Source organism: Salmo trutta, chromosome 14 (assembly GCF_901001165.1).
Source record: "Salmo trutta chromosome 14, fSalTru1.1, whole genome shotgun sequence".
NCBI lineage: Eukaryota > Metazoa > Chordata > Actinopteri > Salmoniformes > Salmonidae > Salmo > Salmo trutta.
This window is the reverse complement of record NC_042970.1, coordinates 84,654,552-84,668,823: the sequence shown is the minus strand read 5'-3', so window position 1 is coordinate 84,668,823 and position 14,272 is coordinate 84,654,552. Positions and strand designations below refer to the sequence as shown.

The 14,272-nt window shown below is 45.8% G+C and overlaps 1 protein-coding gene across 1 annotated transcript; it reads left to right on the top strand.

Annotated features, from left to right (window-relative positions):
* The first annotated feature begins 3,978 nt into the window (after nt 1-3,978).
* LOC115147737 (NACHT, LRR and PYD domains-containing protein 3) lies at nt 3,979-13,796 on the top strand. Its single transcript, XM_029690037.1, has 10 exons — nt 3,979-4,182; nt 5,102-5,326; nt 5,894-7,850; nt 7,959-8,213; nt 8,683-8,856; nt 9,166-9,333; nt 9,472-9,642; nt 9,864-10,037; nt 12,900-12,946; nt 13,048-13,796. Exons 2-10 carry the CDS (start codon nt 5,128-5,130, stop codon nt 13,605-13,607), a joined length of 3,705 nt encoding a protein of 1,234 aa, XP_029545897.1. The 5' UTR covers nt 3,979-4,182; nt 5,102-5,127; the 3' UTR covers nt 13,608-13,796.
* Nucleotides 13,797-14,272: the final 476 nt, after the last annotated feature.

Sequence of the window (14,272 nt, the reverse complement as noted above, 5' to 3'; positions counted from 1 at the left end):
CTGCTATGGGGGCTCCTCTCCTCCCTGTCTGCTATGAGGGATTCTCTACCCCCTGTCTGCTATGGGGGCTCCTCTCCGCCCTGTCTGCTATGGGGGCTCCTCTCCCCCCTGTCTGCTATGGGGGCTCCTCTCCCCCCGTCTGCTATGGGGGCTCCTCTCCTCCCCGTCTGCTATGGGGGCTCCTCTCCTCCCCGTCTGCTATGGGGGCTCCTCTCCTCCCCGTCTGCTATGGGGGCTCCTCTCCTCCCCGTCTGCTATGGGGGCTCCTCTCCTCCCCGTCTGCTATGGGGGCTCCTCTCCTCCCCGTCTGCTATGGGGGCTCCTCTCCTCCCCGTCTGCTATGGGGGGCTCCTCTCCTCCCCGTCTGCTATGGGGGGCTCCTCTCCTCCCCGTCTGCTATGGGGGCTCCTCCCTGTCTGCTATGGGGGCTCCTCTCCTCCCTGTCTGCTATGGGGGCTCCTCTCCTCCCTGTCTGCTATGGGGGCTCCTCTCCTCCCTGTCTGCTATGGGGGCTCCTCTCCTCCCCGTCTGCTATGGGGGCTCCTCCCTGTCTGCTATGGGGGCTCCTCCCTGTCTGCTATGGGGGCTCCTCTCCTCCCTGTCTGCTATGGGGGCTCCTCTCCTCCCTGTCTGCTATGGGGGCTCCTCTCCTCCCTGTCTGCTATGGGGGCTTCTCTCCTCCCTGTCTGCTATGGGGGCTCCTCTCCTCCCTGTCTGCTATGGGGGCTCCTCTCCTCCCTGTCTGCTATGGGGGCTCCTCTCCTCCCTGTCTGCTATGGGGGCTCCTCTCCTCCCTGTCTGCTATGGGGGCTCCTCTCCTCCCTGTCTGCTATGGGGGCTCCTCTCCCCCCTGTCTGCTATGGGGGCTCCTCTCCTCCCTGTCTGCTATGGGGGCTCCTCTCCTCCCTGTCTGCTATGGGGGCTCCTCTCCTCCCTGTCTGCTATGGGGGACTCCTCTCCTCCCTGTCTGCTATGGGGGGCTCCTCTCCTCCCTGTCTGCTATGGGGGCTCCTCTCCTCCCTGTCTGCTATGGGGGCTCCTCTCCCCCCTGTCTGCTATGGGGGGCTCCTCTCCTCCCTGTCTGCTATGGGGGCTCCTCTCCTCCCTGTCTGCTATGGGGGTTCCTCTCCTCCCTGTCTGCTATGGGGGGCTCCTCTCCTCCCTGTCTGCTATGGGGGCTCCTCTCCTCCCCTTCTGCTATGGGGGGCTACTCCTCTAAGTAGCGTGTGTTTGGGGGGGTATGCTGTAGCGTTAACATTTCCCTTAACTGGAACTAAGGGGCCCAAACCATGAAAAACAGCCCCAGACCATGACATCCACCTTCACCCCCACCACCCAAAAATATATTCTCCCTGCTTAACATCAAGAAGGAGTCAAATCCCAAAGATTATACCTGGCAAATGTTAAACCTTTAATTTAAACGTGACCTAGGCCCTAGACCAGGGGTGTCAAACGTCCGGCCCGCGGGCCGGATCAGGCCCGCAAAGGGGTTTAATCCGGCCCGCGATATGATTTTGTAAAGTATAAAAATGAGCTGCAATTTTTCAATAAAAGAAACTGCTGTTCCAATTGCGTCCACTGGATGGCGCAATAGCAATTGTGTTAAGCAAGCAAACTGTTTATACCGGAGCAGAGCAAGTAGGTCAAGCAAGTGCAGCCAGTCCAGATGAGCTACTTTGTTTTGCCCGCGATAATTATTACGGCTTCTACTTTTAACATTTTGTGCTATGGCACCCTCATTGCCCCAATATGTCTCTGTCAAAAAAGAGAAAAGTGGACGCAGAGTGCAGTGTTCCAAGAAAAATGGTCATCCTCCTATTTATTCACGGAATTGAATGGGAAAGCTGTATGTTTGGTGTGTTCACAGCATGTTGCAGTGCTGAAAGAGTATAACCTTCGTCGCCACTATGTGAGTCTTCATGCCGACAAATATGACAACTTTCAAGGACAGCAGAGAAGAGAAGAGAGAAGGTGAATGAACTGTTGGCGGGTCTGAAGAAACAGCAGTCTGTGTTTACTCACAGCCGAGACATCAGTGACGCTGCAGTGAAAGCTAGCTACCTCATTGCTAATGAAATCGCAGTGGCTTCAAAACCATTTAGTGAGGGTGAATTTGTAAAAACATGCATGATGAAGGCAGCGGAGATTGTGTGCCCTGAAAAGCGCCAGGCTTTTGCAAATATCAGCCTGACAAGAAACACAGTTGCAGACAGGATTTCCAATCTTTCAGTGGATTTGGACAGCCAGTTGAAGCAAAAAGTAAAGTCATTTATTGGGTTTTCAGTTGCAATTGATGAAAGTACGGACATTACAGATGTTGCACAACTGGCCATTTTCATCCGCGGAGTTAATGACACATTGACCGTCACCGAGGAGTTCGTGGAGTTGGTGCCGATGACAGATACAACGACAGCAGCTGATATTTTCACCGCACTTGTTGGCGCGCTGGACAGGGTCGGAGTGGACTGGTCCCGCGCTGTCAGCCTGGCTACAGATGGTGCGCCCTCAATGATCGGGAAAAAAGCAGGCGTTGTGACAAAGTTCAAAGAGAAAGTGCAATCTGCAAATGGAGGACGTGATTTTTGGACTTTTTACTGTATTTTGCACCAGGAGGCTTTGTGTTGCAAGTCATTAAAGATGGATAACGTCATGAAGGTGGTCATCCAAACTGTTAATTTCATCCGATCCAGAAGCCTGAATCACCGTCGGTTTGACAGCCTTCTCAGAGAGAAAGACCACATCCATGGCCTGCCATACCACACTGAGGTAAGATGGTTAAGCCGAGGTGCTGTGCTTAGGCGTTTCTTTGATTTACGAGAAGAAATTGAACAGTTCATGGAAGAAAAGGGCAAACCAGTGTTAGAATTTCATTCCGCAGAATGGATGCAGGACCTTGCATTTATGGTGGATGTTACAGAGCACCTGAATAACTTGAACAAACAGCTGCAAGGGCGCAACAAAGTCGTCACGCAGTATTATGACAGCATACGTTCTTTCAAGTTGAAGCTGTCATTGTGGGAGACGCAACTCGCCGGTGGTGATGCAGCTCACTTCCCCTGTCTGAAAAATGTGTGCGCGACCCAACATGTGGCAGACATGAAGCGGTTCAAAGATAAAATAACGAACGGCACTGTTACGGGAGTTTGAGCAACGCTTTCAGATTTTTGGTGAACTGGAGAAAGACTTCAACGTTTTTTGCTCGCCATTCACCGTGAATCCCTCTGATCTGCCCGTCAGCATCCAACTTGAAATAATAGACTTGCAGTGTGACTCGGATATGAAGGGCAAATTTGCCGCAGCTGGCTTGGACACATTTTATCAGAATCTCTTGCCAGGTTACCCCAACTTGACAGCCCTCGCTGCAAAACTGTTGTGCATGTTTGGAACCACATATCTTTGTGAGCAAGTTTTCTCTGTAATGAGCATAAATAAAACAAAGATGCGCTCAAGGCTCACGCACAAGCACTTGAATCACATCCTGAAGTTGGCTGCCACTCAGGATGTGACGCCTGATATTGATGCGCTGGTGAAAGCTAAAAGATGCCAGGTATCAGGAGTCAAATAAACTATGCAACCCCACTTAAAGTGCTGCATGAGACACCCTGATATAGTTCTGTGATCTGTGATATACTTCTGTGAATCACTGAGGCATTGTGTGTTTGTGTGTTCTTTTTCTTTAGAATTTTCAAATAAACTTGGTGTTTTATGATTAATAGTGATGTTGTGCTTGTACTATTGTGGACACACTGTCCTCAGGCTCCAGCTTTATGTTTTATGTTGATCGTATTAAAACAAAGAAAACAATCTGAAGTTGTTGTTTTTAAGTTATATATACCATGATTTTACCGGTCCGGCCCACTTGGGAATAGATTTTCCTTCATGTGGCCCCTGAGCTAAAATGAGTTTGACACCCCTGCCCTAGACAGAGACAGAGAGAGAGAGAGATGGACCGATACACACACAGCTTTGTACTACAAGTTAAGACACTCCTCTCTGCCTATTTGTTTGAATCAATTTTTATCCAATCACCAAGCCTGTTAGAACAGAACAGTTGCCAGAGGTGATGAAACTTTGCGTTTAACCGGAAGTAGCCTACCGTACAACGCCCAGAACAGAGGGAAAAGAAACGAGAACGAGAAAGACGCGCCGTTGTAGACGGGACGACAAGACAACTTACATACGGTAAATGTCGTCTTTTTAATGATTCAAAGCTCTATATGACCGTTATATTGATATGTGTAACATCCTACCCATGTTGTACATTTGTCTTTTTCTGTTTATGTGTTGAGATTTAAATAATGTCTGCTTTGCTGCACGGTGTCTCGCTCTTATCAGACAGACAGTTTTGTATTACAAGCTAAGGCGTATTTGTTTGAATCCATTTCTATCCAATCACCAAACCTGTTAGAACAGTTGCTAGATGTTATAACACTTTACGGTTAACTGTAATGTTCAGGAAGTAGTCTACTATACAACGCTCAGAGTAGACAGGACAAAAAGACAACTTACATACGGTAAATGTCGTCTTTTTAGGGATTCTAAGCTCTATATGACCGTTTATAATGATGTGTTACATCCTACCCATGTTGTACATTTTTGTCTTTTACCATTTTTGTTTATGTGTTGAGATTTAAAGAATTGCTTGCTTTGCTGCACGGTGTCTCGCTCTTATCGTGGTCAGGTCGTCTGTTAAAGAAAATGTATAAACTGGGTGGTTCGAGTCCTGAAAGCTGATTGGCTGACAGCCGTGGTATATTTAAGCAGTAAGGCACCTCTGGGGTTGTGATATATGGCCAAGGGCTGTGTCCAGGCACCTTAGCCGTGGTATATTGGACATATACCACACCTCCTCGGGTCTTATTGCTTAAGTATACTCAGTGGCGTACCAGGTTAAATAACATAAATATACTACGGCATCTTTCTGGAAACTATATCCTTTGTGTATCCTACATGTTTATGATGACAATTCAACCTTATGTGATTATGGCATAGGACTAAAATACTGATACTGAAATGAGACTGTTCTGAGGGCAAAAGGGTGCAACTCGATATAAGGAAGGTGTTCAGTGTATATTTTCTGTTCTCTCTCTGGCTCTCTCAGGGGAAGGGGACTGACTTTCTGATATCATGGATCAGACTCCTCAGTCCCTTGTTCCAGCCCATGACTCTGACCCTCTGTCCATCATTACGGCTCAACCTGCCCCTCCGCCGTCCTCCATTATGGCTCAGGGTGGTTCTGTTGTCGCTGCACCCCAGCTTGTTGGCTGCAATGTCGGAGGTTCAGTTTATCAACACATCAGTGTTACTCTCCCTTCACATGGTGCTGGTAAGACAATTCTTTATTGTTATTTTTGTTATAATAGCACAAGAAAAACAAGGCGAATTATTACAGAAATGCTGCTTAGTTAATATGCAGTGTCCCTGTCAAATAATACAATTAAGCTTGGAGCGGCAGGTAGCCTAGTGGCTAGAGTTTGAGTCAGTAACCAAACGGTTGCTAGATCGAATCCCCGAGCTGACAAAAATCTGTCGTTCTGCCCCTGAACGAGGCACTGTTCCTAGGCCGTCATTGTAAATAAGAATTTGTTCGTAACTGACTTGCCTAGTTAAATAAAAAATATATATTTTGTGTTCTGAAAGGGTACGACAGTTGAACTAAGTTAATGAAGTATTTGTAAGTTGTATTCTTCAAGAATCAATGGATATACAGTATAGAATTAATTTTAAAGTCCAAAAATGGATGTCCCAATTGTAGACTAACACACACACACACACACACACAAAAACACAATCATGAAGTACGCCCATAAAGGAAATTGGACTTTGAAACCAGTAACTGAAGTAAAGATACTTTATACATCCAACGACACTATCAATTTTCTTTCCTCATTAGATGAAGATCTGCCAAAAGTCAAGGACAAACACAAGTCCAACATGAAGAAGAAGTTTGGGAGCATCTTTGAGGGGCTTGGAAAACGGGGAAACCCAACATTACTTGACAAGATCTACACAGAGCTCTACATCACAGCTGGGGAGAGTGAAGGGGTTAATAAAGAGCATGAGGTATGGCAGATTGATGATACGGCTCGGACCACAGCATTTCAAGACCATGCAATCAACTGCAATGACATCTTTAGATCTTTAGACCCTAAGACAGAGGAACAAAATGACAAATCCCAATCCAAACAAGAGGAACCCATCAGAACTGTGCTGACAAAGGGAATCGCTGGCATCGGAAAAACAGTCTCAGTGCAGAAGTTCATCCTTGACTGGTCAGAAGGAATAACCAATCAGGATGTAGATTTTGTCTTCGCACTTCCATTTAGGGACTTGAATTTGATCAAAGATGACTGCAATCTATTGGAACTCCTGAGTGACTTCCACCCTGATCTAACAGATATGAAGGATGCAAAGAAGGTGGTCAGCGGTAAAGTCATGTTCATCTTGGATGGCCTCGATGAAAGCCAACTTCCACTGTGTTTCCGTAACAACAAGAGGTTGTCTAATGTAACCAAGACAACATCAGTGGACGTGCTGCTGACAAACCTCATCAAGGGGAATCTGCTTCCTTCTGCTCTCCTCTGGATAACCTCCCGACCAGCAGCAGTTGATAAGATACCCTCTGACTGTTTTGACCGTGTCACTGAAGTTCGAGGATTCAACGACCCACAGAAAGAAGAATACTTCAAGAAGAGATTCAGTGATGATGAGAACCTGGCCAGCAAAATCATCTCCCACATAAAGACATCAAGAAGCCTCCACATCATGTGCCACATACCGGTCTTCTGTTGGATTACTGCCATGGTTTTGGGGAAAATGTTGAGTGAAAATGACCATGGAAAACTCCCTAAAACTTTGACTGAGATGTACATTCGCTTCCTACTCACTCTGACAAACATGAAGAACAAGAAGTATCACGAGAAAAATGAATCAGATCCTCGTAATCTGTCAGAGTCTGACGTACAGATCATTCTGAAGCTTGGGAAACTAGCCTTCCAAAACCTGGCAAAGAGCAATTTGGTGTTTTCTGAAGACAATTTGAGAGAGTGTGGCATTGATGTCAACGAAGCCTTCTTGCTCTCAGGGATGTGCACAGAGATCTTCAGAGAGGAGGACCCAATGTTTCAAGCAAAGATGTACAGCTTTGTGCATCTCACCATTCAAGAGTTCTTTGCAGCACTCTATGTTGCTTTCTCATATGCCAGTGGAAATGTCAACCCATTTCGTTTAAGAGACTACCAAGAGCTACCAAGAACAAATGACAGTGATTCTGGGGACACATATTTTGGAGACAGCGATGATGACTACAGGGATGATGGCTACAGCGAGGATGAAGACTACAGGCCACAACACAGAGGTTCTGAGCAGCAGCACAAAACACTGCATGACTTGCAGAGGAGTGTTGTGGATAAAGCGTTGAACAGCAAGACTGGTCACTTAGACCTCTTCCTCCGCTTCCTTCTGGGCATCTCACTGGAGTCCAATCAGATCCTCTTGAAAAGCCTACAGCTCCAGACAGAGGGAGACACAGAGAGCATCCAGAAGACCATCCAGTACATCAAAGATAGACTTTCAGATGAAAGACAATATCCTTCCCCAGAGAGGTGCATCAATCTCTTTCACTGTTTGATCGAGTTGAACGATACCTCATTTGTGAATGAAATTCAAAGGTTCTTGACGTCCAAAAACCCTGCTGAGAAGAAGCTGACGCCTGCACAGTGCTCGGCGATGGCATACGTACTCTTGATGTCAGAGGAAGTGTTTGACAAACTGGACCTGAAAGTGTACAACACGTCAGATGAGGGGCGTAAGAGGCTGGTCCCAGCTGTTCGATGCTGCCGAAAGGCTATGTGAGTTGAAGTGTTGATGTGTACAGTATGTCACTATATGTCTTCTAGCCATTTAATTAGTCCTATACTACATCCACACCTCTCATAATAAACATCTCTCCTCTGTAGACTAGCAGACTGCCGCCTTACGACGAGTTGCTGTGAAACGGTGGCATCTGCACTACAGCTGCCTGACTCCCACCTGAGAGAGCTAGACATCAGCGTCAATTCCCTGTTGGACCTGAAGCCCCTCTCTGTTGGACTGAGGAGTCCCAACTGCCGACTGGAGTCACTTAACCTGAGCCATATCAAGCTGGAAAGATCAGGACCAGAGCTTCTAAAGGCTGTGCTGATGGGTCCTCTCAACCATCTACTTGTGTTGAGGTGAGTGCTGATGGGTCCTCTCAACCATCTACTTGTGTTGAGGTGAGTGCTGATGGGTCCTCTCAACCATCTACTTGTGTTGAGGTGAGTGCTGATGGGTCCTCACAACCATCTACTTGTGTTGAGGTGAGTGCTGATGGGTCCTCACAACCATCTACTTGTGTTGAGGTGAGTGCTGATGGGTCCTCACAACCATCTACTTGTGTTGAGGTGAGTGCTGATGGGTCCTCACAACCAGCCACTTGTGTTGAGGTGAGTGCTGATGGGTCCTCACAACCAGCCACTTGTGTTGAGGTGAGTGCTGTGCCTGGACCAACACACAGCAGAACACTTTTGAACAGTTAGTAACCGTCAAATCTACTCTGGCAAAGAAACCAAGCAATAGCTATAATGATAAACAACTTAAATGACGGTGGCATGCATGTTGGCAAGTTTGACCAATTCAATAATCTTTTGTTGTTTCACATAGACTCACCGGGTGCGATCTCAAAGATGACATTTGTGAAACCGTTGCCTCAGCTCTCCAGTCAGCTGGCTCATGTCTGACAGAGCTGGATCTCAGCTACAACAAACTGACAGACACCGGGGTGAAGCAGATCTCCAATGGTCTTTTGAGTCCACACTGTAAACTGAAGATCCTGAGGTGAGTAATGAAAATGTAATAAAAAATTAAAGGGGAAGTTCAGGATCAATAGAAGGGATTGGGACATACGTGCCATTTTTCAAAATGGTCAAATCAACTCCATATGTGGTTTGACATTAGGTGATTTGTTCATTTATGTAAAAACATTGCACACATGCCCTTATCCATTACCATTGATTGTTAACTAGCTTCTTAGTCCAGGATTTGGCTTAATCTGTGTCTGGAAAACGGCCCTACAAGTTAATTTATTCTGGATTAAAGACAGCTCCCCTTTACATTTTGTTTATACATTTTTTTTATGTTGGACAGACTGACTGGTTGTGAGGTTACAGAGGAGTCCTGTGGAAGTTTGTCCTCTGCTATAGCAGTCTCTCAGCTCGAGGAGCTGCGTCTGGGCTGCAACAAACTGGGAGACTCTGGAGTAAAGCTGCTGTCTGCTGGACTGATGGATCCACACTGTCAGATACATACTCTGGGGTGACAAATAAACTGCTATGTTTCATCTTCCGTATGTTATAGTAGAATAAGCATTTTATTACTGCATCTTTAAAACTGTACCGTAACAATGGAAACACCAAGACAACAGTGTTAAATTCTCTCTCTTTCTCTCCCAAGGCTAAGGGAGTGTAATCTCTCCAGACGTTCCTGTGTCTCTCTGGCTCCTGTCCTGTGGTCATACTCAGTACTGAGAGAGCTGGACCTGAGGGACAACAATCTGTGGTACTCTGGAATGAGGCTCCTCTCTGCTGGACTGAGGAACCCCAAATGTGCCTTACAGAATCTTAGGTAGATTATACATTTGATATTGTGAAATCATACTGTAAACCTCATAACTTAGGTAGATTACACATTTTGATATTGTGAAAGCATACTGTAAACTTCAGAACTCAGAAACAGTAGAATAGGAAGGATTGAACTGCATGTAAATAGAATTGAAACTTTTTAACCAAAAAAAATATATACTCTAGCAGTTGTTCATTGTTTTATGCTGTCTCTTCTCTCTGTAGGCTTTCTGGTTGTCTAGTCACAGAGAAAGGCTGTACGTTTCTTGCCTCCGCTCTGGAGTCAAACCCCTCCCACCTGAGAGAACTGGACCTGAGCTTCAATCACCCAGGAGACTCCGGAGTGAAGCTGCTCTCTGATAGACTGAAAAATCCACACTGTAGACTGGATAAACTCTGGTAAATGGAAAATGTAGTTGATTTGACTTTTGCTTCTGTAAATTGCGCCGACAGAGATGGTCACCTTGTTTCGCGTTCTTAGGAATCAATGCAGTATCTTTTTTTTTTTCTTGCATTGTTAACCCAGGAAATCTTAAGTCTTATTACATACAGCCAGGAAGAACTATTGGATGTAAGAGCAACGTCAACTTACCAACATTACGACCAGGAATATGACTTTCCCGAAGCGGATCCTCTGTCCGAACCACCACCCAGGACAATGGATCTAATCCCAGTAGCCGACCCAAAACAACGGCGCCGTAGAAGGGGCAGACAGAGCAGCCTCCTGGTCAGGCTCCGTAGACGTGCTCACTGCACCCGAGTATACTACTCGCCAATGTCCAGTCTCTTGACAACAAGGTAGACGAAATTTGAGCAAGGGTTGCCTTCCAGAGAGACAGAGATTGTAGCATTCTCTGTTTCACGGAAACATGGCTCTCTCGGGATATGTTGTCGGAATCGATTCAGCCACTGGGCTTCTCCATGCATCGCGCCAACAGAGATAAACACCTCTCTGGGAAGAGGAAGGGCGGGGGTGTATGCTTCTTGATAAACGACTCATGGTGCAATCATAACAACATACAGGAACTCAAGTCCTTCTGCTCACCCGACCTAGAATTCCTTACAATCAAATGCCGGCCATTTTACCTACCAAGAGACTTTTCGTCAGTTATATTCACAGCTATGTACATTCCCCCTCAAACAATTCACTGGACCCTATGTAAACTGGAAACTATATATCCGGAGGCTGCATTTATTGTAGCTGGGGATTTTAACAAAGCAAATTTGAGAACAAGGCTACCTAAATTTTATCAGCATATTGATTGCACGACACACAGGGCTGATTCTCGACCACTGCTACTCTAACTTCCGCAATGCATACAAAGCCCTCCCCTGCCCTCCTTTCGGCAAATCCGACCACGACACCATCTTGCTCATTCCGTCTTATAGGCAGAAACTCAAACAGGATGTACCAGTGACGAGAACCATTCAACACTGGTCTGACCAATCGGAAGCCACGCTTCAAGATTGTTTTGATCACGCAGGCTGGAATATGTTTCGGTCAGCCTCAGAGAACAACATTGACCTATTCGCTGACTCGGTGAGTGTGTTTATAAAGAAGTGCATTGGAGATGTTATTAAAACCTACCCTAACCAGAAACTGTGGATGGATGGCGGCATTCGTGCAAAACTGAAAGTGTGATCCAACGTATTTAACCATGGAAAGAGGTCTGGAAATATGGCTGAAGTGTAGTTATTCCCTCCGCAAGGCAATCAAACAAGCGAAATGCCGGTACAGGGACAAGGTGGAGTCGCAATTCAACGGCTCAGACACGAGACGTATGTGGCAGGGTCTACAGGAAATCACGGACTACAAAAACAGCCACATCACGGACACTAACGTCACGCTTCCAGACAAACTAAACACCTTCTTTGCCCACTTTGAGGATAATACAGCGCCACAGTCACGGCTTGCTAACAAAGATTGCGTCTCTCCTTCTCTGTGGCTGACGTGAGTAAAACATTTAAACGTGTTAACCCTCGCAAGGCTGCTGGCCCAGATGGCATTACCTAGCCACGTCCACAGAGCATGCGCAGACCAGCTGGATGGTGTGTTTACGGACATATTCAATCGCTCCCTATCCCAGTCTGTTGTCCCCACATGCTTCAAGATGGCTACCGTTGTTCCTCTACCCAAGAAGGCAAAGATAACTGAACTAAATGACTACCGCCCCGTAACACTTACTTCTGTCATCATGAAGTGCTGAGAGGCTAGTCAAGGATCATATCACTGCCACCTTACCGGCCACCCTAAACCCACTTCAGTTTGCATACCGCCCCAACAGGTCCACAGATGACGCAATCGCCATCATACTGCACACTGCCCTATCCCATCTGGACAAGAGGAATACCTATGTAAGAATGCTGTTCATTGACTACAGCTCAGAATTCAACACCATAGTACCCTCCGTGGCCATGCACTCCTCCAACTCAATCATCAAGTTTGCAAGCAACACAACAGTAGTAGGCTTGATCACCAACAACGATTAGACCGCCTAAAGGGAGGAGGTGAGGGCACTTGGAGTGTGGTGTATCACAGCCTGGTACGGCAACTGCACGACCCTCAACCGCAAGGCTCTCCAGAGGGTGGTGCGATCTACACAACGCATCACCGGGGGCAAATTACCTGCCCTCCATGACACCTACAGCACCCGATGTCACAGGAAGGCCAAAAATATCATCAAGGACAACAACCACTCGAGCCACTGCCTGTTCACCCCGCTATCATCCAGAAGGCGAGGTCTGTACAGGTGCATCAAAGCTGGGACTGAGAGACTGAAAAACAGCTTCTACCAGACTGCTAAACAGCAATCACTAACTCAGAGAGGCTGCTACCTACATTGAGACCCAATCACTGGCCACTTTAATAAATTGATTACTTGTCACTTTATACAATGCCACTTTAAGAATGTTTACATTATGACATTTTATACCATCTATTGCACTTTACATATGCCACTCAGCCATCGCTCATCCATACACTTATATGTACATATTCTCATTCACCCCTCTAGCTTTGTGTGTATTAGGTAGTTGTTGGGGAATTGTTAGATATTACTGCATTGTCGGAACTAGAAGCACAAGCATTTCGCTACACTCGCAATAACATCTGCTAACCATGTGTCTGTGACCAATAAAATGTGATTTGATAACACCTCATTGCTCAATGGGCTTCCAAGACTATTTTATATAGTGAAATCAAGGCAATCTCCACTGTAATCAGGTTCAATAGGTCCTACATTACTTTTTTTTGTCCCACAGTTTGGACCATAGTGGAGAGTCCAGAATCAAACCAGGCCTGAGGAAATGTGAGTCATCAAACTACAATTAGAAAAATAAAAGGTAGCTTTTTAAGCAAATTGTAAAGAGAGCATAACATATGTGTTTCTGCTGTTTTGTCTTGCTACAGATGCCTGCCAGCTGAAGTTGGACTTAAGGTCAGCAGATGGTGACCTGACTCTGTCCGAGGACAACACGAAGGTGGTGAGGAGAACGCAGGTTCACCCATATCCTTATTTTGATTTCTCGGATTCAGATGACTCCGATTGCTCACATCGGACCAAAAAGTTGGATAAGTGGGCCAAAGTACGCTGCAGGGAGCCCCTGTCTGATGGTCGTTTCTACTGGCAGGTTGAATGGACTGGCTGGGTTGACATTGGGGTGACATATACACCCAGATGGGATATTGAGAAGAAGAGGTCTTGGGGGCTTTTCTGCTGCAATGAACAGTACACATTTATTCATAGTAACAGGATCTCAGTTATATCAGTACCCAGACCTGACCCAAAGTGTATAGGAGTGTATCTCGACTTTCCGGACGGCACTCTGTCCTTTTACAGCGTCTCCTCTGGTACACTGACCCACCTGCACACATTCCACACCACGTTCACTGAGCCACTCTACCCTCAGTTCCAAATCATGTGTGATGAGATTGAGATATTTGGCTCAGTTAAGATCCAAACTCTGTGAATGAAAAGCAGCCATCACCAGAGTAACTGACAGAGATGTTTTTTTATTCATTATGTCTGTATTTTTTACTACATCTTCACTCAGAGAGAAGACAATGATGTTTTGATTAGAAACCTTTATATAATAAACGTAATAAATATTTACCATTCACACATTGTTCAGCTTTGAGTGTGGAAATGGTCTTTGGAAGTTGTTTCATGTTTATTATTCATTATGTTTTATTATTAACATGTTTATAATTATTAGTTTGTGTAAAAGCTATTTGAGTTTAGTTGAAGTGTCAGGCCCTGACCTGAGAGAGACGGTTTATTTATCTATTTTGTTAGGTGTGGGGTGGGCAGTCTGTTATATTTCCATGTTGTCTTTCTTTGATTGGCCGAGTATGGTTCCTAATCAGAGGCAGCTGTCTATCGTTGTCTCTGATTGGGAATCATACTTAGGCAGCCCTTTTTCCTTCCTTCAGTGTGGGATCTTGTTTTTGTACAGTTCAGTTAGCCTGCAGAACGTGATGTTCGTGTTCCATTGTTTATTGTTTTGATTTAGTGTTCTGAGTTAAAATAAATATTTGAACATGAGCATTCACCACGCTGCACCTTGGTCTCCTCATTTTGACGAACGTCACATGAAGCAGCGAGAGAGTCACTACAGAATAATAGAAGAAAGAG